Source organism: Pyrus communis, chromosome 17, assembly GCF_963583255.1.
Source record: "Pyrus communis chromosome 17, drPyrComm1.1, whole genome shotgun sequence".
In the NCBI taxonomy this organism is placed as follows: Eukaryota; Viridiplantae; Streptophyta; class Magnoliopsida; order Rosales; family Rosaceae; genus Pyrus; species Pyrus communis.
This window is the reverse complement of record NC_084819.1, coordinates 17769070-17794808: the sequence shown is the minus strand read 5'-3', so window position 1 is coordinate 17794808 and position 25739 is coordinate 17769070. Positions and strand designations below refer to the sequence as shown.

At 39.6% G+C, this 25739-nt stretch overlaps 3 protein-coding genes across 5 annotated transcripts; all 3 read right to left on the bottom strand.

The window, feature by feature from the left end:
- Window positions 1–390: 390 nt before the first annotated feature.
- Window positions 391–14194, bottom strand: LOC137721683 (rhicadhesin receptor-like). The gene is made up of 2 exons (XM_068460708.1): window positions 14008–14194; window positions 391–926 (listed from the first exon to the last, which is right to left on the bottom strand). Exons 1-2 carry the CDS (start codon window positions 14114–14116, stop codon window positions 391–393), a joined length of 645 nt encoding a protein of 214 aa, XP_068316809.1. The 5' UTR covers window positions 14117–14194.
- A 952-nt stretch (window positions 14195–15146) lies between these two features.
- LOC137722246 (phytochrome A-2-like) lies at window positions 15147–20766 on the bottom strand. 2 transcript variants are annotated; one of them, XM_068461204.1, is made up of 6 exons: window positions 20447–20766; window positions 20039–20248; window positions 17315–19384; window positions 16345–17161; window positions 15781–16071; window positions 15147–15641 (listed from the first exon to the last, which is right to left on the bottom strand). In XM_068461204.1, the coding sequence occupies exons 3-6, from the start codon at window positions 19371–19373 to the stop codon at window positions 15431–15433; spliced, it is 3378 nt and encodes a 1125-aa protein (XP_068317305.1). In that variant the 5' UTR covers window positions 19374–19384; window positions 20039–20248; window positions 20447–20766; the 3' UTR covers window positions 15147–15430. The 2 variants fall into 2 exon arrangements, with proteins under 2 accessions (XP_068317305.1, XP_068317304.1); XM_068461203.1 differs by having other exon boundaries at window positions 20039–20766.
- A 1887-nt stretch (window positions 20767–22653) lies between these two features.
- On the bottom strand, window positions 22654–25728 carry LOC137723165 (uncharacterized). 2 transcript variants are annotated; one of them, XM_068462341.1, is made up of 3 exons: window positions 24443–25728; window positions 24244–24354; window positions 22655–23450 (listed from the first exon to the last, which is right to left on the bottom strand). In XM_068462341.1, the coding sequence occupies exon 1, from the start codon at window positions 25467–25469 to the stop codon at window positions 24918–24920; it is 552 nt and encodes a 183-aa protein (XP_068318442.1). In that variant the 5' UTR covers window positions 25470–25728; the 3' UTR covers window positions 22655–23450; window positions 24244–24354; window positions 24443–24917. The 2 variants fall into 2 exon arrangements, with proteins under 2 accessions (XP_068318441.1, XP_068318442.1); XM_068462340.1 differs by having other exon boundaries at window positions 22654–23450; window positions 24244–25728.
- Between the last annotated feature and the right edge of the window lie 11 nt (window positions 25729–25739).

Here is a 25739-nt window from a genome sequence, read left to right as displayed (position 1 = left end):
TCAACCAATCTAATGAATCTATTTTATAAAGGTTGCTACAGTATTTTGGATAACAAGCGGTTCAAAATGTAAATGAAAAAATATGGATGAGCCACATTACATTATTTTAGTTGTAGCATACCAGGGTATGTGTGCCCAAATGCATTTAAGATTTTCTACATTTACACAACCGACATTTATATTTTGTGATCTCTAAAAACACTTCAGATGACTTTTAGATTCTGCTATGGATGTAAATAGATTTCAATAGATTTCATACATATAACATAGTTTTACAACTCGCGACATCGCGCGGGCTCAAATGCTAGTTTGGACCAATCAAGGAGAGAAAATACAAGGATCATCACCCCAGTCCATCAAATTATAAACACAAAGAAACAAAGCAGCTCTCTAGGCCTTGGGTGCTAGATTAGACTTGATTTTGTCAACCTGCTTGGTTCCCACCTGGAACGTCTTGGTCAGCACATTATCCAGCACCTCCGGCGTGGCAGCGAACAATGTGAGGGCAATGTCCAATCTGCCCTGCAGCTGAGAGTTGAAGGCGGCAATCATGGAAGCCGGGCTCTTCTCATTGTTGTTTTGGAAATGAACCAACCCTTTGGGGAACACAAAGACTTCACCTTGCTTAATAGTTTTTCTGATGAGCTTGTTTGCTGTGGTAATAAACCCAACGTCCAATTCTCCTTCAAGAACGTAAACAATTTCTGTGGCTCTGGGGTGAGTGTGGGGTGGGTTAATTCCGCCGGGGGCAAAGTCGATTCTGGCAAGCGAAACGCCGAGGGTGTTGAGGCCGGGGACATTGGCTAAAGTCGCCATGGAGCCGAACGTGTTGTTGGTGAGGCCTGGTTTGGCTAGTCCGGTGAAGAAAAAGTCCTCTGCTGTTGCATTTGCTGCGTCCTTGCAGACGAATCCATTGACTTTCACCGCTGTGTTATGTACCACAATTCACTTGGATTAAGCAAGAAATTGTACTAAAACTGATACTTAATTTCCTGAAATCATGAATCATGAATTGGGTTTATTTTTAATCAGGTTCTAGTGTATTAGTGGATCAATGTGCTTGTTTGTTGGGGGCTAATTAGGGTTCTTATTACTTGGAACCTCGGGTGCAAGTGAGGATGGTCTTAAACCAACCGACCTACAAGCTCCTTGCAGAAACATGATTAGTAGGCTCAACAATAATAAAGTGAGAGAAAATTAAGCTAATCAAGGGGCAACCCTAAGCCAACAAGGCTCTCCGCTTTACAAGAGTCGGGTAATCAAATCATAGATTTTTCTTAATTTTTTCTAGAAATCATAAATTGGGTTTACTTAATCAGCTTCAATTATATGTTTAATGGCTGAATGTGTTTAAATATTGGGGACAATTAGGTACCGTTTAGTACGTGGGATGGGATGGAACGCACTCGTCTCACGTTTGGTGCACTAAATTGTTTGGGACGTGTTGTCCTGTGAAACGAATTTTAGTCATTTTTTTCGTTCCACCTTCCCCCGGAAGCGACTTGTTCCAGCACATGGAACACAAAATTATAATTTTTTTGGACAACAATACCCCTATTTTTTTTCATTAATTCCACTGTCTACCCTCCCTTTCTTTCTCGTAGCCTCCCTCTCGTCTACCCTCCCTCTTTCATGTAGCCTCCTCCTCCTCCACCACAAACCTGGCAACCCAACTATGGCTAACCCAATCCCAGCAAACCCATCCGAACCCAAACCCAACTTCCTCCCGCCACCTCCCTCCTCCTTGCTAGTCCCACGATGAGACTATCGCCAGTGACGCCCAGGACTCGCATAGCATGCACCACCGAGCCTCTTCCGCTGACGACAAAAAACACAAAGAGGAGACCAAGGCCGTCATTGACAATGTCGAAGCTCCTCCACGTCCGCCTGTTCAATCCCTCTGCGCTCCACCTTCTTCTTCGGTGCCGTAACCATAGCCAGGTCATCACCGTAAGCCTAGGGAGGACGACGACGACGACACTACAAGGAGGACGATGACTATGCTGTAGAAATTGATTGAAATGAATTTGCAGATCCGACGAGGCCTCTGTAAATTGAAAAAAAATAATAATAATTTGGGATTTTTCTGTGTTTGATTTGAAGAAAAATAAATTAAAAGAAGAGAAATATGGGTTTGAATTGAAGAGAAAGAAAATGAAATGAAGAGAAAGTATGGGTTTGATTTACTAAGTTTGATTTTTACTAGGAGCAATCTGGGCATGTGAAGAACAAGAAGCATATGGAAGAAGAGAAAGTAGAGAGACAGGGGAGAGAGAGAGAGAGAGTCAAATAAAAAAGTGTAAATAATAAACAATTAATAAAATGAATTAATAAAACAACAAAAAAGTATTGATATTAGCTAGTGTAAAAAATATGATGATTTAGATTTTGGCCCTTATAATTCAAGATTCTTAGATAAAAACTCATCTACAAATAAACGTTCAATAAAAGCCTAAATTTAAAATCTGCAACCACAGCAAAACACTATTGACCTACTAATACAATTTATTTACACCGATGTCACTTTCCCAAATCCCTAAATTTATTCCAAATTAAAATTTGTAGAAAAAGTGCAATGAAATATATAAACTGTTGTATTGCATTAATTGTATCCATATCATACCAAAAATTTACCTTTTTGTGATATATATATTTTGCATTAATTGGGAAGTAAATTAATTTGTTCCAATTATTAAAAAAAATTATACTAAATCCGTATTATATATTTTGAATCAAATAACACTTCTCTAACTTGTAGGTAAATTATTTTTCATGTACTGTTGCATATATTAGGCACGTTTTATTGTTGTATAAATATAGGTATGACATAATATTTTTCAATATAATACATCAAATTATATTTCTTCTTGTTATGGGTAAATTATTCTCCATGTATTAGTGAAAAAAAAGATATTATATTACACATGGGGTATAATTTTTTGTAGGTAAGTTATTGGAAATTAATTTGTAGGTAGGTAAATTAATTTGTTCCAATTATATAATATATATATATACACACACACACTACACCTAGATTATATATATATATATTTTTTTTTTATTTTTTTTAATTGAGAAAACCTAGATTATATATTTTGAATCAAATAACATTTTTGTATACATGGTAGGTAAATTATTTTTCATGTATTATTACATATATTAGCCTATTAGGGACATTTTTTGGTAAAAATATATAAAGTAATATGTATATGATTGTAAAAATATATAAAGTAATATGTATATGATTGTTTGTAGGTAAAAGATAAAATCAAAAGCATGATCCAATTCCTAAGTTTACTCAATATTTTGTTGTTGGTATACAATATTTTGTGACACACCCCGTCCCGAAGGAGGGCATGCTGGCCGTCACGTGAGAGTGACGTAACCATTTACACAGTATGGAAGCTTTAAAATATACAACTTCTAAAATGAAACACCCGAAGGTGAGTCCTTATTTGGTCCATTCTGTCAGAACACCGTTGAACTTCCTCGTAGTCACCACACCTTTGCATTTCCTTAAACCTGGAGGGGCGCAAAACAAAATTGAGTGGGTCAGCAAAACGAACGTATTCAAAACCTTCTTTTCTCTTTTGCATATACTAACCCCTCGCTGTAAAACAAGTATAGTTTCCCAGAAAATAACATATATACGTATGTATAGATATGCCAGTCATGCTCAAAGATATATCATTCATGCTCATAAATATGCCATTCATGCTCGAGAATATGCCACAACGGAAACTCATAATCAAATGTAAGTGCTCAAGCGTAATTCACATCAATAACATATAATCTGGCAGCCGGGAGTCACCTAACGTGACCTGTACGGCTACAGATAGAGCTCCAATCTCAACTCAATATCTGAATCTGCACACGAGTCGGAACCACCTAACGTGGTCTGTACGACAGGCTGGGTGTAATATATATATGCTCTAGTGCTACGATCACGTGAAGCTGTGCGATAAATCGCGGGTCACCTACAAGTCGGAATCACCTAATGTGGTCTGTACGACAGGCTTGCACCTAACTTGGATCCAAGACGAGCATGCGGTGCTGGTGAACATACACGTGAAGGCTGTGCCCTGGCCCTGGACGGGAGCACTAACACCGGGGGTGCAGATTATGAGCTCTCTAAACCTCTCAAACTACCATTGCATAATAAACAGGAATGCATAACCACATGAATACCGCTTACCTGGCACTTACCTGTGCCTCCTCAGCACCATGCAACAGTATGCATAATTATGGTAATGCACATATTAAAATATGATGCATATATGACAGGATATATAATTCGTATTTCTTTTAAAATACGTTTTCTGGGAAATATGTCAAGCATACGTATATATATATACTGAAAAATAACTGCCCACTCACTGATCACATCGACGTCTCATAGGTCCCTGAACCTCCCCTAGCTTGGTTACATTCTTCTTCTGTACAATTTTCACCTATACAAAAAGTAACCAAATTGACGTTATTTAACGCACATACACCAAACATTCGTCCATAACTTTCTCATACGTTGCTCAATTTGGGTGTATGAATATACCACGGTGATCTACACGACGTCACGAACGCGTGACAATTTTCAGAACTCAATTTGGAGCTCTCACGCGCCCCCACGCGCACTGTTCACGCGCTGCCCACGCGCGCGTCTTCTTCCTCGCGTCGCCGGACTGGTTTCGCCGGAGATGGTGTTTTGCCGGAATTTCTGGGTAAATTTCAAAGTGTCATAACTTCTTCATTTCTTAACCATTTTCGACGTACTATATATCAAAATGAAGGTATTGACGAGACGAACACATCCATACCTGTCTCGACCCCTAACTCGCCGTGGTTTCGCCGGAAAAAGCCCCGACAGCTCCGGCCAAACTTTGAACTTATCGTTCTCCGTGTTCCTACGTCCATTTTTCACGTAATTTATACCAAAATGAAGCCCTAAACATAATCTACCACGTTGGACTAGTTTTAGGGCCTAAAAACAACGGAATCAAACTTTTCCAAAAATACGAAAATTCGGCCGGACTTACAGTTCGTGATCCCGACGTCCAAATCCTTCAAACGAAGCACTCCGAGCTTCCTTAGGACCTCACCAAGCTTCCTACAAGCTTCAAAATCCCAGAAAACATCAAGTTTTACGTGTGCATGAACAGTGCACACGCACAGTGAAATTGAAATCCATGTTTTCCGAAGTGAAACTCACATGAAATTGGTACCATCGTGTTCGTGTGGTCTTCAGGAGTACGATGGTGGTCTTAGATCCTTCGTTGGCATAGTTTTGGGGTGGTTTGTGGGTGGTCTGTGTGAGTTCGAAGGAGAGAGAGAGAACTCTCAGAGAATGAGAGATTTGTGAGGGAGGAGAGAGAGAGAGACAAGGTACGGGAATGAGGGAGAGATTTGAGGGAGGTGGGATCCTACCCAATCCCCAAATCATCAAGTTACAACATATTTTACGCCCCTTAGTCCCGTTTAAGGGCATTTTCATAACTTCACGTCCTCGGAATTAAAATTCCGGGACGGGTTGTGACAACCTTCCCTCCTTATAGAATTTCGTCCCCGAAATTCCAACAACCAACTTAATCATCTAAACTCATACAATAGCTTCGGATAAATCTCTCTCAATACATTCTTTTTCCAATCCAAAGTCGTCCTTGGTTCCTCAACCAGTTTAATCCGGATTAATTCTCAACAGTTGCACCGGAACTCCATGTGACGAATCTGCCACCTAGTGACAACACATCGAAATATAATACATTATGCACCTTAGCCAATTTTGAAGACATCACCACTTGTATGCAACTTCATCGATTCCTTTAGTGGTCAAAAACGGTCTGATGTGTTTAAGACTTATTTTGTCTCCTTTCCAAATCTCACTATTTCTTTTCGTGATGAAATTTCTAAAAATGTTGAATCATGAAACACATCATGCTCTTACAATAACTCTGGAAGTAATTCAAGCAACTTCACTTACTCTTCGATGATCACATAAAGTCCGATGTACTTAGGACTTAATTTGCTTTCCTTTCCCAGCCGAATCTTACTTTTCTAAAGTAAAAACTTCAAAATTATAAGATCGTCTACGTTAAACACTCGATTAGTGACATGTTCAACTATTAATCTCTTTTGCCATTCCTGGCTACTCTCAGGTTAAACTTAATCACCTGAATACTTTGAGAAGACTCATCCATAGTTTCAGGGCCTACCAAAACTCTTTCGTGATCGAATCTTCTCTATCCAGAAGCATTTCTTCCACAAATCAACAAAAATCGACACATTTCATGGTCCTTATGGCGTTACTTTGGAAACTGTGCAACCAACATACTTAAGAAACTCAGCAGTTCCGTAACCCAAATCTCTTCTCCATAAAACATATAAGTACTGTTGCACTGTGGTTGTTACTCAACACTGGAGTAAATGTACTAACTTGGTACATTGATCAACTAACACTTCAAGTTCAATCATAACCATCCTATTCTCGAACTCAGCAATCTTTCTTTCTCCCTTCTTTCTTTGCCTTGGTTAATTCTTAATTTTCTTCGTTAACCATTTGAGTCTTGAGTACGACCTTACTAAAAAGACTTAACTTGAAAATTAGCAATTACAACTTCTTCTCAATCTTTCATTCTCAACTTTACTTCAGTTGATTTCCAATCCATAAGAAGACAATATTGGCAAGCGTGCTAGACATTAATTCTTACCACAGTCTTTTCACCAAGTGCATCAGCTAGAACAATTTTACGATCACCCTGGTCGTACAATCATGTTCATTAAACAATTCAATCCACCTTCGCTGCCTCATATCAAAATCCTTCCAAGTAATGGATATTGGAGACTTTTTGGATTCGTAAAAATCTTGCATTCTTACCAAATATAATGTCTTCATAACTTCACAGCAAGAATGGTAATCATGACTTCCAAATCACCAGTAGGGTAATTCATTTCATGAGGTTCTTTTCGTCGTGAAACGTATGTAATCACCCTAACATTTGCATCAACATGCATCCCATACCATTCAAGAAACATCACTAAAATTTTATGATTACCACTATTCTCTGGGAATACTAAATTACGTGCATGAGTGAGGAAATGCTTCAGTTGTTGAATCCTTTGCTCACAATTTCCTTCCCACTCATACATAACCTCTTTTCTCAACAACCTCGTCAATGACAAAGCAATGACTGAAAAATCTTTCACAACCATCCGAGATAGTCTGGTAAGCTAAGAAATTCCGAATCTCAATTACGGCTCGTGGTTATTCCAATTTCTCAATTCCTGCTGCCTTTTAAGGATTCACTTGAATACCTTCAGCAGATATAGCAAATCTTAGAATGCCACTTGATTCATTTAACTTTAGCATTTGCTAAACTTAGCATACAACCAACGTTCCCTCGATCTTTGCAATACCAATTTAAGATGTTTAGCATACTTTGCTCTAGTCTTATCAATCCTTTCAATAGCAACAATAACAAATCGGTCTAGATATCATTGGAATACTTCATTCATCAAATTCATAAAGTAGTAGATGCATTCGTCACTCCGAATGGCATCACCAAAACTTGAAATGACCTTAACGAATCCTGAAAGTTATCATAAGGGCATCCTCACCAATAATCTTCAACTAATAATATCCAGACCTCAAATCAAACTTAGAAAATATACAACCACCTAGAAGCTGATCAAACAACCATCAATGTGAGGTTACGAATAACGGTTTTCAATTGTTACTCGATTCAACTGCTTATAATCAAAGCACAGCCTTAACGTCCATTTTCTTTCTCACCAATAAACTGGGGTTCCCCCAAAGTAATGTACTAGGTTGAATAAAACCTTTATCAACCAATTTCCAATTCTCTTAGTTCAAAAGGCAACATTCTATAATATAAGGTTTGTACCTGGAGATAAATCAATAGTGAACTTTACATCTTTGACTGGCGGCAATCCAGGTAAATTCTCAGGGAAAACGTCAGGTAAATGTTTGACTACTCCCACTTCTTCCACACTACTAGAAGTGACATCATTTAGTACCACATGGTATAAATATCCTTGGCAGCCTTTTAATAATAATCTCTTTGCTCTCACAGCATAAATAACGGCCTGCCTCACTCCACTTTGCATACTTACAAAAGTAATCTCTAGTCATCCAGACCGATGGAAAATAACTGGTTTCCCGGAATTAAAGTATATACTCATATACGTAATATATCTCAAAAATGCTAGACAATATGAATGTATGTCATGCCAAGTATCATAATAGAATGCTCTAGAATAACATCGAAATCCACAATCTAATGAAACAAAAATAGCTGGCAACAATACATACTCTACTATTACTGAGCACTCTAAATAAGTACGATACTAACATAGGATAACCTACCGGTTTACTTGCTTAACGAATCCACGAATAAGTTATTAATATTACGGTCTGCAGCCCGCAATACTGATAAATCATCGTTGTCTCGATAAGTAAGCAACAACTCTCGAGGGTGTAATATTACTATTTTGCCACTCATTAGGAAATACATACACACGTCTCAACCGCGGTTATTTACTACTTTCAAGGCAATAACATTAATAACGTAAAATTTCTACATTATTAACAAATAGACTCTAGCTAAGTCATTAAGAATAATTATCGTACCCCTAATCAAATCCAAATAATTCTGAGTATCTTGCAGTGATGTGTGGTTAACACATCCCTGGGCTTGTTGTTGTCTCCCACAATCTCTATTAGTGTAAATACTTCTTTCATGTACACCACAGCCTAACTGACCACAATTAATAGATCCAGGAACTTGCTGGATCGGCGCCAGTTGTGGCAAAGAAGACTGCTAGGACTTCTATTGGCTTTGGACATAATTTGCAGTTCTATGTCCCATCTATCCACTTGTAAAGCGCCCAATGCTTTCTTGCCTACATTCTCAAAGGTGTCCATTATTGTACCTACAGCACAAAGGTACATTTCCCTTACCAAAATCACCTTGTCTCTGAGATCTGAGATTACCAATACATCTATCACTTCGCCTCTGGTCAATGGCATTAAAACCTTTGCCAAAAGAACTAGAATTAGCTTCACTTCTTTTGAAGTTCCGAATCTTTCTATATTCTTGATATGAGGAATCATTAACTTTATCGTCCTCTTTTGATTCCCATTCTTTTATCATTCTTCTTTACTCTCGCTGAACATGTTCTCAGAGTTCTTAAGGCTCAACAACATCTTGTATACTCCTGATAAGAATTACAATGGATAGTGGTCACCCAAAGTACCACTGCCTTATGCCACCCAGCCTAAAACAATATAACACTTCAATCAAAATAGCAGCAATATTCGAATGGGACGAGGCAAGTCTGAGAACTTTCTATAATACTCATTGATCGTCAGCTTTCCTTGTCTCACATTTACAAACTCTTGCTTTCTACCATCATAAGATGCCGAAGGAATAATTCTTTTCTTTAAACAAGTCCTTAAACAATTCTCAATCGGCTGTTTCCTCCGGTGACAACGAATTATACTCCTGTTTCCACCAGGATACAAGTTCATAACTCAAACCAGGTAGTCATCTTGACTTACCTTCAAAAGACAGATTTCCTTAACTTGCATAATCCAAAATGTCTTTTCCAATCGGTTAATCCATCACTTTGTTCCCTTAGGTTCATCATTTCATAAGGTGATTCAAATTCAACTCATAACCCATCTTAAAATATCCCTTTAGATAATATACTGAATCACCAAAATAATAGTTTCACCTAACAGCTAAATCAGGGAGACTAAGTTCCTCTAACTACGTGGTTTGCTACGAGGCGGTGTAGTTCTGACAGAATTCACTAGAACTTCTCAAGATGTCCAAGATTGAAACTTAGGCTCTGATACCAACTGACACACCCCGTCCCGAAGGAGGGCATGCTGGCCGTCACGTGAGAGTGACGTAACCATTTACACAGTATGGAAGCTTTAAAATATACAACTTCTAAAATGAAACACCCGAAGGTGAGTCCTTATTTGGTCCATTCTGTCAGAACACCGTTGAACTTCCTCGTAGTCACCACACCTTTGCATTTCCTTAAACCTGGAGGGGCGCAAAACAAAATTGGGTGGGTCAGCAAAACGAACGTATTCAAAACCTTCTTTTCTCTTTTGCATATACTAACCCCTCGCTGTAAAACAAGTATAGTTTCCCAGAAAATAACATATATACGTATGTATAGATATGCCAGTCATGCTCAAAGATATATCATTCATGCTCATAAATATGCCATTCATGCTCGAGAATATGCCACAACGGAAACTCATAATCAAATGTAAGTGCTCAAGCGTAATTCACATCAATAACATATAATCTGGCAGCCGGGAGTCACCTAACGTGACCTGTACGGCTACAGATAGAGCTCCAATCTCAACTCAATATCTGAATCTGCACACGAGTCGGAACCACCTAACGTGGTCTGTACGACAGGCTGGGTGTAATATATATATGCTCTAGTGCTACGATCACGTGAAGCTGTGCGATAAATCGCGGGTCACCTACAAGTCGGAACCACCTAATGTGGTCTGTACGACAGGCTTGCACCTAACTTGGATCCAAGACGAGCATGCGGTGCTGGTGAACATACACGTGAAGGCTGTGCCCTGGCCCTGGACGGGAGCACTAACACCGGGGGTGCAGATTATGAGCTCTCTAAACCTCTCAAACTACCATTGCATAATAAACAGGAATGCATAACCACATGAATACCGCTTACCTGGCACTTACCTGTGCCTCCTCAGCACCATGCAACAGTATGCATAATTATGGTAATGCACATATTAAAATATGATGCATATATGACAGGATATATAATTCGTATTTCTTTTAAAATACGTTTTCTGGGAAATATGTCAAGCATACGTATATATATATACTGAAAAATAACTGCCCACTCACTGATCACATCGACGTCTCATAGGTCCCTGAACCTCCCCTAGCTTGGTTACATTCTTCTTCTGTACAATTTTCACCTATACAAAAAGTAACCAAATTGACGTTATTTAACGCACATACACCAAACATTCGTCCATAACTTTCTCATACGTTGCTCAATTTGGGTGTATGAATATACCACGGTGATCTACACGACGTCACGAACGCGTGACAATTTTCAGAACTCAATTTGGAGCTCTCACGCGCCCCCACGCGCACTGTTCACGCGCTGCCCACGCGCGCGTCTTCTTCCTCGCGTCGCCGGACTGGTTTCGCCGGAGATGGTGTTTTGCCGGAATTTCTGGGTAAATTTCAAAGTGTCATAACTTCTTCATTTCTTAACCATTTTCGACGTACTATATATCAAAATGAAGGTATTGACGAGACGAACACATCCATACCTGTCTCGACCCCTAACTCGCCGTGGTTTCGCCGGAAAAAGCCCCGACAGCTCCGGCCAAACTTTGAACTTATCGTTCTCCGTGTTCCTACGTCCATTTTTCACGTAATTTATACCAAAATGAAGCCCTAAACATAATCTACCACGTTGGACTAGTTTTAGGGCCTAAAAACAACGGAATCAAACGTTTCCAAAAATACGAAAATTCGGCCGGACTTACAGTTCGTGATCCCGACGTCCAAATCCTTCAAACGAAGCACTCCGAGCTTCCTTAGGACCTCACCAAGCTTCCTACAAGCTTCAAAATCCCAGAAAACATCAAGTTTTACGTGTGCATGAACAGTGCACACGCACAGTGAAATTGAAATCCATGTTTTCCGAAGTGAAACTCACCTGAAATTGGTACCATCGTGTTCGTGTGGTCTTCAGGAGTACGATGGTGGTCTTAGATCCTTCGTTGGCATAGTTTTGGGGTGGTTTGTGGGTGGTCTGTGTGAGTTCGAAGGAGAGAGAGAGAACTCTCAGAGAATGAGAGATTTGTGAGGGAGGAGAGAGAGAGAGACAAGGTACGGGAATGAGGGAGAGATTTGAGGGAGGTGGGATCCTACCCAATCCCCAAATCATCAAGTTACAACATATTTTACGCCCCTTAGTCCCGTTTAAGGGCATTTTCATAACTTCACGTCCTCGGAATTAAAATTCCGGGACGGGTTGTGACATTTTGCATAATTGGAAATGAACAGTTAAAATAGTAGGTAGGTAAATTAATATGGTCTAATTATATAAACACACACACACACACACATATATATATATATATATATTTATACACATTTTGAATCAAATAACATTTTTGTACATGGTAGGTAAATTACTTTTTTTTTTAATGTATTATTACATATATTAGGTTTTTTTTTTTGTAAAAATATATATATGAACTCATAATGCCAAATACATAGAATTAAGCCAACAATTCTCATATTTGATATTAATATGCAATGAATTTTTTAACATTAATGTCTTATTTTTCTTTTTGCAAAATCATTAACTCTCTGTAACATCTCACCTCGCCCAGGGGAGTGATCCTTATATGTATATTTCCATCCCTACCTAGCACGAGGCCTTTTGGGAGCTCACTGGCTTCGGATTCCGTAGAAACTCCGAAGTTAAGCGAGAAGGGGGCTAGAGCAATTCCATGATGGGTGACCCACTGGGAAGTTGCTCGTGAGTTCCCAAAAACAAAATCGTGAGGGCGTGGTTGGGGCCAAAAGCGGACAATATCGTGCTACGGTGGTGGAGCGGGCCCTGGAAGTGATCCAACCCGGGCCGGGATGTGACAATTTGGTATCAGAGCCTAACCCTGGCCGTGGTGTGCCGACGAGGACGTCGGGCCCCCAAGGGGGGTGAATTGTAACATCCCATATCGCCCAAGGGAGTGATCCTTATATGTATATTTCCATCCCTACCTAGCACGAGGCATTTTGGGAGCTCACTGGCTTTGGGTTCCGCAGGAACTCCGAAGTTAAGCAAGAAGGGGGTTAGAGCAATCCCATGATGGGTGACTCACTGGGAAGTTGCTCGTGAGTTCCCAAAAACAAAACCGTGAGGGCGTGGTTGGGGCCCAAAGCGGACAATATCGTGCTACGGTGGTGGAGCGGGCCCGAGAAGTGATCCGACCCGGGCCGGGATGTGACACTCTCTCTATACAATCTGCATAAAATTAATTGTGCACATCAAATATGCAATAGGGGTATTTTAGGCATCTAAAAATGTAAAATGTGTAAAGTAAATGTAATTAATGAATTCACTTAGGTGGATCCTAGTCACTGGTTTTTTTGAGTAAAAAAATTATGTCGGGTTTGATATAGAAAAACTTGAATTTGAGGATTAAAGTCATATTTTCAGTAAAAAAATATATGTCATAGATAAGCACATCGCATAAACATTGCATCATATAACAGACATAATTAGGGCATGTTAGTTATTTAATTTTTTGGTTCCATTCGCCATGCGCTTAACAGACGCAGAATGGAATAACTGCCCTGTTCCATCCTTCACGTACCAACCATAGAATGAAATCTTCGTTCTATCCCATTCCGTTTTGTCTCATTCCATCCCGTTCTATCCTGTCTGCGTACCAAACGGTACCTTAGGAACATGATTACCAGACATAAACACAATAAAGTGAATAACCAGCAAAAGAATTATAAATAAAAGAAAAGCTAAGAATATTAACACAACAAGTTACAGAAAATAATAAAGGAAATGCCAAATCTCTTTTGAAATAGAACTTTAACGAAAAGATCCCGGTCCTATTTATTTTAACGAAAACCATATTTTTACACTAAAAAGTCAATCCTGATACTATTCACTTTACCATTTATTTTGTTCTTATCGTTAAAACTCTAAATTTTCAAATTATTTTCATTAATTTTCGCTCTCCTGAAATCATTAGAACATGAAAAGTTGCTAATGAACAGGGTCACTTGTAATTTGAAATAATTGAGGGGACAAAGAAAAGTGGCAACTTTAGCTTTTTTTTCTTTTTCTTCTGTTCTTTTGACATGAATTCCTGTGTTCACTTTTAGCACTAGAATACTGAAACACTCGAAATATAGATGAAGAAGAAGAAGAAGAAGAGGAAGTTACTGGCGGTGAGGTCGGCGACGCAAATGTCCTCAAGCATGTCGGGATCAGCCACAGAGCTGCCTAAGACGGTGGCAAAAGCCACAAGAAAGAGAGCAAAGACAGCCGCCATTGGTGGTGGTGCTAATTAGAAAGAAAATGCAGGTTAGTGCCAAAGAGGAAGAGAAAAGTTTGGATGTGTGAATGAATAGGAAATGATTGGTAGGATGAGTATTTATAGCAAAGGAGTAGGTGAATGTTGAAGCCTTTGGTACGTATTGTGGTAAGTATTGTGGCAAATCTAACATATGCTTAGAAGTAGCTGAGTTACTTCTCATATAGTCAATTGGTCTTACAGTGGAAATTTAACTTTTTTAAAGAATCAGAGTAAGTTGTCACACTTATAAACATGAACTCTAACGACAACACATGCTCCACGTTACGCGATTTGCAGAAATCGCTTTCCATAATTGAAACTGTTGCCGAAGCTGGTAATACTTGTTGTTGGCACTGTGAGTGAAGGTAAAGATTATAAAAGTGGATGGCAGAGAGAAGGTTTATGGTTTAGGAAGGCAGTACTATCCATACTCACATTTTTATTTTTCCATACTTTTTTATTTGCTCGTTTTTCATTTTAATAAAGAGAAAATGAGAGTGTGAAAATAGACAAAGGAGAAGTGAAGCCATAGATAACTCTATTTAATATGAATGGTCAAATATTTGCACATACAAAAGAGCACATTTATTTCAACTAACGCGATTACGCCTACTGTAAATTTAAAATGGAATTAATTCTTACTGTATGAGTGGACTATAGTGCTACATGCTTGGGAATTTTTTTCCTTCAACACTAGATTTTCCCAATTTTTCCACCATTTAAATATTGTCATCTGTTGAGATCAATAAAAACAGTCCAATCATTTGAATGACCAATGTCTTTTATTTTATTTTTCTTTAAAAATGGGATTAACTAGTGATAAAACCACGGCATTCCACTTTTTTAGAGATTTGGAAGACTCGCAAAAACATTTCAGCTTTTTTATACCACCATCGTGATATTTACTAGCTTCAAATATCAAATCCAAGATGAGCCGTGGCCAAAGTCCCTTTATTACATAAGCTAAAACAAAGCCAAAAACATGAAATTACGGACAATTACAAACTTCATCCTCAGCAGAAATTGCAAAATCTTTCACCATTTTCTCTTTCAATTATTCTTCACACATTGCTCTCAAGTTCTGCAAAATCCGTCACAAGCCAAAGACCACTTAAAGAACACGAGACAGACATGCGCATTTACAGGTTAAACCGATACAAATGGTCCAAGGGAAAAAGGATGTTATTTGAAACTACAAGGCATGTCAAAGATGCAACGTTCAACTCTCGCGCCTTTAGGCTGGCTGTATGTACACTTGAGGATCTGTGTCGTTTGCCGTTGAAATTTGTCTTAGGGCTTCATCTTGTATGCAGCCGCGAGTTCCACGGATATCATGAAGGTTGACTTGCCTTCTTCCCTAAGATAACGTACGTCTCCGCTCATAAGCTTCACCAGTTTGCTGCTGACGAGCAGGCTAATGCCCTCCTCAGATATGTCTCCGTCATTTCCAAACATCTGGTTCAGCAATGCTTCTGGAATCCCACCACCGGCGTGTGTGATCCTGATCCAAAATATCAAATCAGCATCTCGTGATGATTGGTTAACTTGTAAACCAAGCAACCGAATTATACATGAAATCCATAGTAAGTATTCAATATCTATTAGACATCAATGTTATGAATTCAAATGCCAAGCTGTACCTGAGCTCCAAATGCACAAGATGAACAGACTGTCCCAACTGATCTTCGGTCAAATTAGCTTCGATAGTAAGCTGGCCTCCAGTTGGCACAAAACTAATTGATACGGCTAAGAAATCAGCTACGACTTGTTGAAGCCTAAGACTATCCCCATATAAAGTCTGAGTCATGATCTCTTCCGGTGCATCTTGGACAACACGGATGCTCTTGGCATTGCTCTTCATCATGACTTGACTGACAGCGGCATTCAGTACGTCATGCAATGTGAACTCAACCATTTCCAGGTTCAAGTAGCTGTCGAGGGATCAGAAAAACACAGAAACATTAACAACCAGTCAAAATAAACAAAATCAATAGCATCTACAGAAAAGAACAAGTTCGTATTTAAACTACCATTCTATGTAACCTAAACTAATTATCTCATTCCTTGTAGCTCAGGACTTGATAAAGATGAAAGCAGTCAAGAATTTTATGAGGGAACTGTCTTCACATGAGGTAAAAAATGTAGACGAAAGATAACCAGCAAGGTGAAAAAAATCAGTGTTTAACGACTGGACTTTATCATACCCGTCAATGATGGTATCAAGATCCGAGTCATCTAGTATTTTGTTGAGCTGGTTCTGGCACTGGGCGCTCGTATGCAGAAGCAGTTGTTGTTCTTCTCCCAACTCAGTATCCTCCATCATTTTCCGAGAAAATATTATTCCGGCTAAAGGATTCCGGATCTGCCTTCTAATATAAGACAATTCTTTCGATCTCTTCACTGCAGTTTGTTCTGATAAGCGCTGGACGTGAAGTGCTTGTTGCAGCTCTGGGCTAGCAAGCTGCAAGAAGCAAAAGACCCCAGTGACCGAGCCTTCGCTGTCCAATTTCTTAGTCACACACAGCAGGCATTCTATGTACTTTCCATTGCGAGCACAGAAACCAAAGGGAACCTTTTCGGACACCTGACTTGTCATGGCATGGTTCAGGACAACACCAAGATTTACAAAAGATTCCTGGCTTTTGAGAGGACAACATGCCATGTGGATCCCAAAAACCTCTCCCAGAAGCATTTTATCCATTACCTCCTCTCGTTTCCATCCTGTTAACTTCGTCATTGCTGAATTCCACTCAGAACACCAGCCAAATTCATCTGTACCAAATATTGGGGGAATCAAGGGGTTAGGGTTTTGTACAATTGCTTTGTAATCACCCTCAATCCGGGTGAATCTGTCCATCACATTCTTCTGACCAGTGATATCTTGTGCCACAAAACACACCCCCACAACATTTTCCCGAATGTCTCTGCTTGCACAAGCATTCACAACTAAGCTGATGGGACCAAGGTCAGCCCTAGAACCATGTGTTTTTATCTCGAATTGGATGTTTTGTTCCTCTTTGCCTGATCAGAAGAGAAAAAAGAGGACGAGTTTATTACAAACAGAAGACTATAATTGAAAACATCGTACACAGCCATACGAGCATATGGCTATTTCTAGTAATATTTGAAAATCTAAAAAGCCTAAAATGTCAAATAGAGTAATGAGTGACATACCATGCAATGCAGAGTTCAACATCTTTTTCACCGTATCAGTCGAAGAATCTTCCACGAGTGAGAGCAAATGCTTACCGATTGCTTTATCAACAGGTAGACCAGTTAGCTCGCCAATTTTTGTATTCCACCCATTAACCAGCCCATGAACATCAACAGCCAAAATGGGAACCGTCGCTGTTTCAATCAAACGGACCATCTCACTCGTCACAGCTTCCAGTTCTTGCATCCCTTCAAGTTTTAGGTCACTAAGCCTTACATTGATTGCTTTGGTGTTTGCTTCCAAGGTGGTTCCGGCATCTTTGAATGCATTCCTCAGAATAAGCTGCAAAGAATGAATTGCATCCATTTCATAGTCCTTCCAAGGCAAGCTCCTCCTTTTGACAACTTCAAGGAAAGCCTTGAATGATGATCTAGGGTGCATTTTGCAACCATCATCTTTCTCACCGGTTTCATGTTTTGCACCACCCCATCGAATTTCAGCAGCAGTGTTGGATCGAAACCAAAAGAGCATGTCCTTGGAAGTTAACCACACAGCTGCCATTCCACATACTACATCACCAAGAGCAAGAGCCCCGGGGAATCCTGCATCATACAAGCTATCTGTACTCAAACCCGTAGAATCCATATGGTACTCAGAGAGCCAAGAAGCTATGTCATGAAGCTGGAAGTCACTCGGAGTCATTCCAAGTCTCCATACCTTGTTCTTGTACAATAGGGCAGCTCCATCACATTTCACCAGATCCATAATATTAGGGCTCTGTGACATAATACCCAAGGGTGCATCTCGTAACAGCATATCACACAACAGTGTTTGAGTGCGCAAGATGTTCTTCTCAACCATCTGTTCTTCCAACTCTATTTCCTTATTGACATGGATGGCAAACACTTGAGTTAAAAACTCACAGGCATACCTGAGAGGGAAAGGAACAAATCTTGGACTTGTATTATGGCATACTACCAAACCCCAAAGTCTCTTTTTTTTTTGAGGTGGAACAGAATCAGGATCGGTAACCTCGTCATCCCCCTCATTAACAACTACTGCCATAACAAGAGATGCAATGGAATTCATATTCTTCATGTATTCTAAATGACAACTGTGTGGGGCTCTCAGGGTTGAACCGCACAATGTGAGATCCAGCGGAAGCTTCTCATCTTGAAAAACCTTCACATGTTTCGCACAACAATCGACAATCATGCGGACCTTATTCTTCATAAATAGGAACCGTGAAGCCTGTGGGATGTCAGTGGATGGATAATGCAAACCTAGATATGGCTCCAGGCCAGGCTTCGTAAGCTCAGAGACCACTTCTCCATGATCATCATCATGAAATTTATAGGCCATCACCCTGTCATAACCAGTGAGTTCAAAAACCTCTTGTACCATTGTATCACAAAGCCTCTCCATGCTCCCACTAGGCAAAGACTGCAATCTGGCAATTGCTTTGGCCGCAAGCTTGTACGATTGCAGGGCCCCGGCAGCAGTCATAGGGACTTCATAAGGCTTCACCGGCTCAAAGTCAATGATCAAACTGCCCGTTACTCGATGGGTTATTGCATAGAAAGGCTTGCCAGAGGTCTTGCAATGGACTAAGATGGGATTTAAGAGAGAAACCTCTCCAAATCCTAGGGCCTTATGCAGTGCAGAGGCACTAGGTGCAGTGAAAATTGTTCTAATATCTGTTCCTACGCCAAGAACAGGGGAGTCCCCGACACTTGGGACTGCATGACTGACCGTAGTCAGCATTTCAGGGGCATTCACACTATAAGCAATGACCTTGAAAGTCTTCTCATCTAAGGCTAGCAAGCATCCAAACGGTTGGATCGTCTTGCCTTTCTGTATGTGATGGAGATAAGCAGTGGTCACTTTGTCAGACCTAGGTTGTTGATCCCCGCCAACTGAACTGCCAGCGCGCACTGAGCTCGAGTAGTCAAAGGAACTACCTGACTCCTCATAATCTGCATGCAGCTTTGCATCAACAGTTGTCTGAGCGATAACTCTAGCACTGTGTCTAGACCGCCCTGAATTGCTGGACGAGTTGCTAGGTCTTGAAGAAGACATTCTCACACAAACTGCGAACGGAAAATAAAATTAATCTGGTTGTGGTTATCATTGAGTTTATTTTCATCATAGCAATCGCCGTTCGGATCATTGTAATACTAGAAGTAAAAAATCAGTAGCAAAGCTCAGGATTATTCTACTAATAAGCTTAATGATGCTGAAAATACCAGTATTTTTACAGGACTACATCAACATTTTAACATATGAAAACTTATCACAAAGAACAGAACTATTTCTTCCCAAAACAGTAAAAACACAAACGTCTTTAGCATTTACAAAAACTAACAGAAACAAGTGAAACTAATTACAACAGAAACTTCGGTGAAAGTAGAACAATTACTCAACTTCAAGTTGATCTGATATCTTGAACAAATAACTAAAAACCAATTACTTAATTAAACCAAACCCAGGTAAGAAAAAGATTGAAACAACTAGAAATTAAAGAAGCCAAAGTAACCGAATCAAGAATATGAGTTAAATCCCTATGATCTTGAGTTCGAGTTAGATTAATTTAAAGTAGAATATCGTTCGTATCAAAAAAATTAGTCAACAACAATTCTAGATCAAAAGGAAAAACACCCAACTTCCTACAAGTGACCAGAACTACATATTTGCTGCTAAAAACAAATTAAATTAGGCAAAAAAAGAAATGAAAACAGCCTAACCTTTCTTCAGCTGCAGTACAAGCAAGCAGAACTTAACTCAGTCTCTCAGATGCAAACCCAACTTATAGAAAACCCAAATCCGCAAACAAAAACTTGGGATTGCTACAGAACTGTTACTGAATTAACAAAATGGCCACTAAAGTCTCGAACTTTCAGTCCCATCCCCATCTGTCCCTGGACTGGGACTCCAATCCCAGCAGCAGGACTCGACTGTTAGTGCACAAAGGAACCGCCTTTAATAAAATAATTAAAAAAAAGTACGGTTTTACAGAGAAAAGCAAAAATTAGGAGATCGGGTCCACTCCAAAAACACAAAACAATGGATCCAAGATGGAGTTTCTGCAGCCGGATAAAGCTACCAAACTTGGTGGGGGGATGGGGAGTGATTGGATGAGTATTTTGGGTTACCTTTCCAAATGGGTAAATGGAGTTAGTTGATGACAGCCATAAATAGCAACGATCACCATCTCCCACTTCCCCTTCCAATTAAAATATTCATGGATATCTGGCGGTTCCCAGCTGAAATTTGGGAAGAGAAAGCAACCCATTGGGCAGAATATCATGGTTGTATTAATATTGTCAATGGCGTAGTTAATCTGCTTCATGATTGCTTCATAAACTAATGGGAAAATTAGGCTTCCTTCCAGAGAGGGTCAGACAGAGAGAGAGAGAGCGAGAGCTTGGGATTTTCTTGGATTTGCGATAAGGAAAAAATAATAATTAAAGGCATGGCCTTTTGCGTTTGGAACCTTATTTTACTCAATGGGATGGATAAAAACAAAAGAACGAGTAGGGGGGCCTAATGGGGATCACGTGCCGAACCCTATCGGCTGATTTTGGATAAGTCTTATTGGTGATGGATTGGATTGGATTGGATGTCATGTTGCTCTCCCACTCAACGTTGTGCTATTGAGTCGGAACACGTAATATATATTACGATAGTTATTCAAAAGTATGTGTTATTCTTTGATTTGATTAGTGTTTAGTTAATTATACAATTTTACGTTGATCATCTTAAACATGTAACATTTATTATTGATTCGCATTGTCACATTAACGTCTTGAGAGTTGTAGGCAAGACATTTCGCATAGTCTGGACAAATTCTTAGATATGTTCGATCGTATGGTCCTTGCTCTAACAAATGTGTGACAACAAAGAATCACACATTGAATCCCATATTTTTGCCGACTCTAAGTTGTGCATTAAAAATGACTCGTTACAAACCCGATAACATTTCATGCTAATAACATTTTAAAATGTGTTTCAAATTTCTCACATGATATATAATTAATCCAGTGTGACGCCCTGACAAGTGTGTGTAAGTTTGCTCCTTGTGTGTTGCTCAGTCCATCTACTTGAGGGTCAGCATAATGTGTCATGTTGCTTCAAATCGTGAAAAGAGAAGTACATGCCCCCAACCAAAAAGACTGGACTTGAGATGTCACGATAGCATCTTGAGATATGTTACATGTATATAAGTCCTTTTCAAGCTTGGGAAAATTATTGATAAAAAAAAAAAATTGGGAAAATTTTTGTGTATGTATGGCTGTATAAGATCTCTCTTACAAATGTGAGAGCACAAATAGAGTACGGAGATTTGCCGAATACGAGATCCTAGTTAGTGTTTTGCAGACTTGCAACCATCTGATATGCTCGTTGAATATTATATTTTACAGTAACTCTACATTGTGCATCAAATGACTTTTAAGCATCATGGAGAGAGTAAAGTCTTCTTTTATTGGCGTCTCATGCCAATAACATAATAAAAATGATTAAATAAGATCACGTTTTTCTTTTGTGAATAGTAAATCTAACTTTGTTATCTAATTATTACTCTTCTGTGTATATTCCGCTAATTATGCGTAGCACTTCGACCTAATGATACAACGCTTATTTAAAAGTGGTTTTAAAATTACTGAAAATATTTTTAGAGAAAATATTTGTAGTTTCAAAAGCACTCGAAATATTTTTTTAAAAAACACTAGTTATGTATTTCTTACTAGAAGGAGTTCAAATGTTTTTTTCAGGACTCATAAAAAAATGTTTCATCAATTTAAAAACACTTTCAAACGAGCACGTAGTAACATGACCGCTAACTTTTTCACGATACGAAGGACAGGCGCAGCGTCCCAGCACGTGCATGTGAGTCTCTCCTTGGGTGTTGGCCCATCCCTCTGCTCGAGGGTCCAATCCCCTGATAACCGGCACTAGAGGGGAACCACTAGATTTGACCCATAATCGTGTGGGGCCCACCTTCTTTTGCCGTCTTCCTTATCCTTTGGCATCATCTGCCAGATGCAGTGAATAAAGTTTGGAGCTGTTTCTGCGAATTCTGTGAAATGGTAAATGGGTCGGGCACAGAATCGGGTCAGACTTTGATCACATTTCAGGCCCATCTTTGTTCAAGTCTTCCCAGATATTTTTGAGTGCGGAACTTTTTCACCGACCTAAAAAAGTAAAAAAAAGGTGTGGACCATCTTCTCTTTTTCTACTTTTGTTGGCGCTTGAGCTTTTATTGGTAATAAACATTTGAACATGATGGATTGCGTTGCTTCCCTCTTGGTTGGTAATTGTGTGTGGATGTAGATAGGTGAGTTTTTACACAAGCGATATGGGGAAGAATCGAAATTGAAACCTCGGGTGATTGTAAATGTGCTCAACCACCAGAGCTACAAGTTCTTTGTGACTTGAATAGGTTATCGTTGTTGAGATGGGAGTGCAAGAGTTTAAAAACACGAGACTCGTTCTCATGGTCATCTGGTGACTAAGAATTCATGATCACTCACCTTTGGATTTGGTATCAAGGTTTGAGATTAAAACACTAGACGCACGTCCATTTGATCATACCCCTTGATTATCAGACGACCAAGAGAACATTTGTGTTGAAAACCCGTGTTTGAAAGTTGCACAAAAGGAAGGACGTCCAAATTGAGATGTACTATTTCCTTGTTGGGGGCGGAATCAAACCAATATACCTGCTCCCTTCACCATCACCGCAACCACCTTTACCGCCGGCAATCGCCCCTGCCTTTAACCTACAAGTTGATAGTCCGCCGGCAATCAAACCAATAGCTTATAACTATCATGCCTTGGAACAGAGCAATTTGTCTATCATCAATCCTCCATTTGTACAGTTTACATGATCATGAGCAGGTACTTGTAATATGTCACATTGAGATCGGGGAGCGGTCATCTTGAAGAGCCGACGTCGTTTCCACCTCCGACAGAGAGTATTGGAGGTAGTTTCTTGATGCTGGCCATGTATGTACTCGACATTCTTGTTCTTCCAATAAAACAAGTCGATATAGCTCATCCATCAAAACCAACCCCAGAAAACACGACTTAGTCTTACTCGCTTAAAGGACTGAAAATCCAGCGATGCATCAAACAACTCATATCCAAACGCTGCACCTGCCAGAGAAGCAAATACATCTCCGATGTCAGTCTACATTTGCATAAACAATGGCCACCAAGCATCAAACGAGGCTACATTTCAGATCCACATCGGACTCCTCATATGAAGGTCTTTATCGCAAAAGATGCCCTACTACGGCAAGGATTTTTAGTGAAAGGTGTGCCTTTACAAACAGTGTTAAAGATACGGAGCCTTTTCTTATTTCAGCATGCTCTCTTGGAAACCAGAGAGATTTGTAATGCATCAGCTTGTGTTTCTAAGAAATCAAATGGATAATTGCTAATATAATTGGCTCTAAACTTCTGGTGTTGTAAATTCTAACTGATTAGAAAGCTTCATCCTGCTATGCTACTTATAACCAAACTTCAATACACTTCAAGAGTTTATGGAAGATAATATTTTTATGAGACACATGCAAAGATTATAGGATTCAAATTCCTTTATGGTGAAAGTCTTTGTCGGAGCAAATTTCAATCTGTCCATTAACAAGATGGGTAGGAGTAGGCTACGTCTAGGGTTTGAACCCTGATAGTGCCAAAAATTCAGGGCTCGTTTGGTGCCTAGGATTGAATTAGATAACTCACTCTATTGAAGTTGAAGGAAGAAATAATGAAGTTTCGTCCAACTTTGAATGATGAAAATGGATTACTCATGAAGGGATCTTATCTCGTCGAATCTAATCCCCCCATCATTACACCAGGAAAGAGAGATTCCCAAAACAGAATCCATGAAGTCCTCTCAGATGAGCAAAGTCCAGTGAAAACAGAATGAAGGCAGAGAAAAGCATACCGTAGATTCTCATTAGCATAACCGCAATATCTCATCCAAGACGCCTGTCAATGAGGCACCCCCGGACTCAGTCATTGAATTGACAGAGTTTTAAACTTTACATTCTACAATCTACACACAATATCAAGAAAAAAAAACCACATAAAAACACAATGTATGAATGAAAAATTACAAATTCAAAGAATTCATAGGTTTCAACCTTTTCCATTCCCACAGTTCATCAAAAATACACTCCTCGTCCTTCAAATGTGCACCCTGATACCGTCGTGCAGCACCTCCTCCTTGCACCCAGAATTAGCTTTAGGAAGAGAGCAAGATGAATGCGGTTTCTCATATGTACGAAGGGCTTAGATTTATGAATCATTGCATAGAATGAGAAGAATATGTTCTTGAAATCAAATCAAAGCTTGACTTCTCCATCTACTGTCTCGAAGCTGTCCTAAAGCATATATTCTTAAAACCAATGTGCACTATCAAAACCGCCAAAATGCGCGTAAACTATCATGACAACAAGATCAAAAGCTTTTAATTTCAAAAAATCCAATCACCCTTGTCATCAACACCAAAATTCCACAACCCCTTCAATTCGTTTCGAGAAAATTGTAAATGACCATCACCTCCACGCAACAAAAACACCAAAAAAGTGCAGAAATTGATAATAATATCCTTCAAATTCAATCCATTTTATAAGGGGAAACATCAATATCTAAGTGGGGATTGCAATCTTTGGAATAAAATTCATTGCTCTCCACAAAAGCTCTCAACATCCCAAAGGTGAAATTTGGGTGCTCAGGGTCGCTGGTTGGAGACCCCATTGGAGAGTCCAAAGTTGGGGGTTTCGTGAAACAAAAGTAACAACCTTTATTACCACCGCCGTTACCGCCACCTCCTCCAAACATCTTACCTGAAGAAAAAGCACAAGACGACCCCAAAGAAGAAGCTCCAGAAGCAGAACCCCTTGTCTTGGCTTCTCTGGGAAGCAGCTTTTTGGATCTTCCAAACGGATGAAGGACCACCAGCTTGGCCCTTCCGAAATTTCTCGACAACCCACCAGCACTAAACCCTCTCTGCTTCTTCGCCTTCTCCTCACTGCATCTGCATCTTCCGTGGGACCCACCGCTACCACTGCCGCATTCGTCGTCATCATCGTCGCCATCATCGCCCACCACACAACCACCGCCACTGCCGCCAACAACGCTTGATATCTCCTTTTCAACCAAAGACATCAATTTTGTGTATCAATTTCGATGCTTTTCACCAAAAACAAACTCCAAAAAGTACCAATAATTTCATCAAAGTTTTGAAAATCGATTAAAAGGGTTGGACCAGAAGAGGAAATGGCGACTACCCAGATGAGAATTCGAATAGGATTTTCAGATTTTCTTGAAGAACGGACAGAAGTTAGAGACTTCTCCGCCAATGTTGTAGGAAAAAATTTCGGTTCTCAAGTCCCAACCCACAAGAACTGCAAATAGCGTATTTCAAAATTTTAAAAC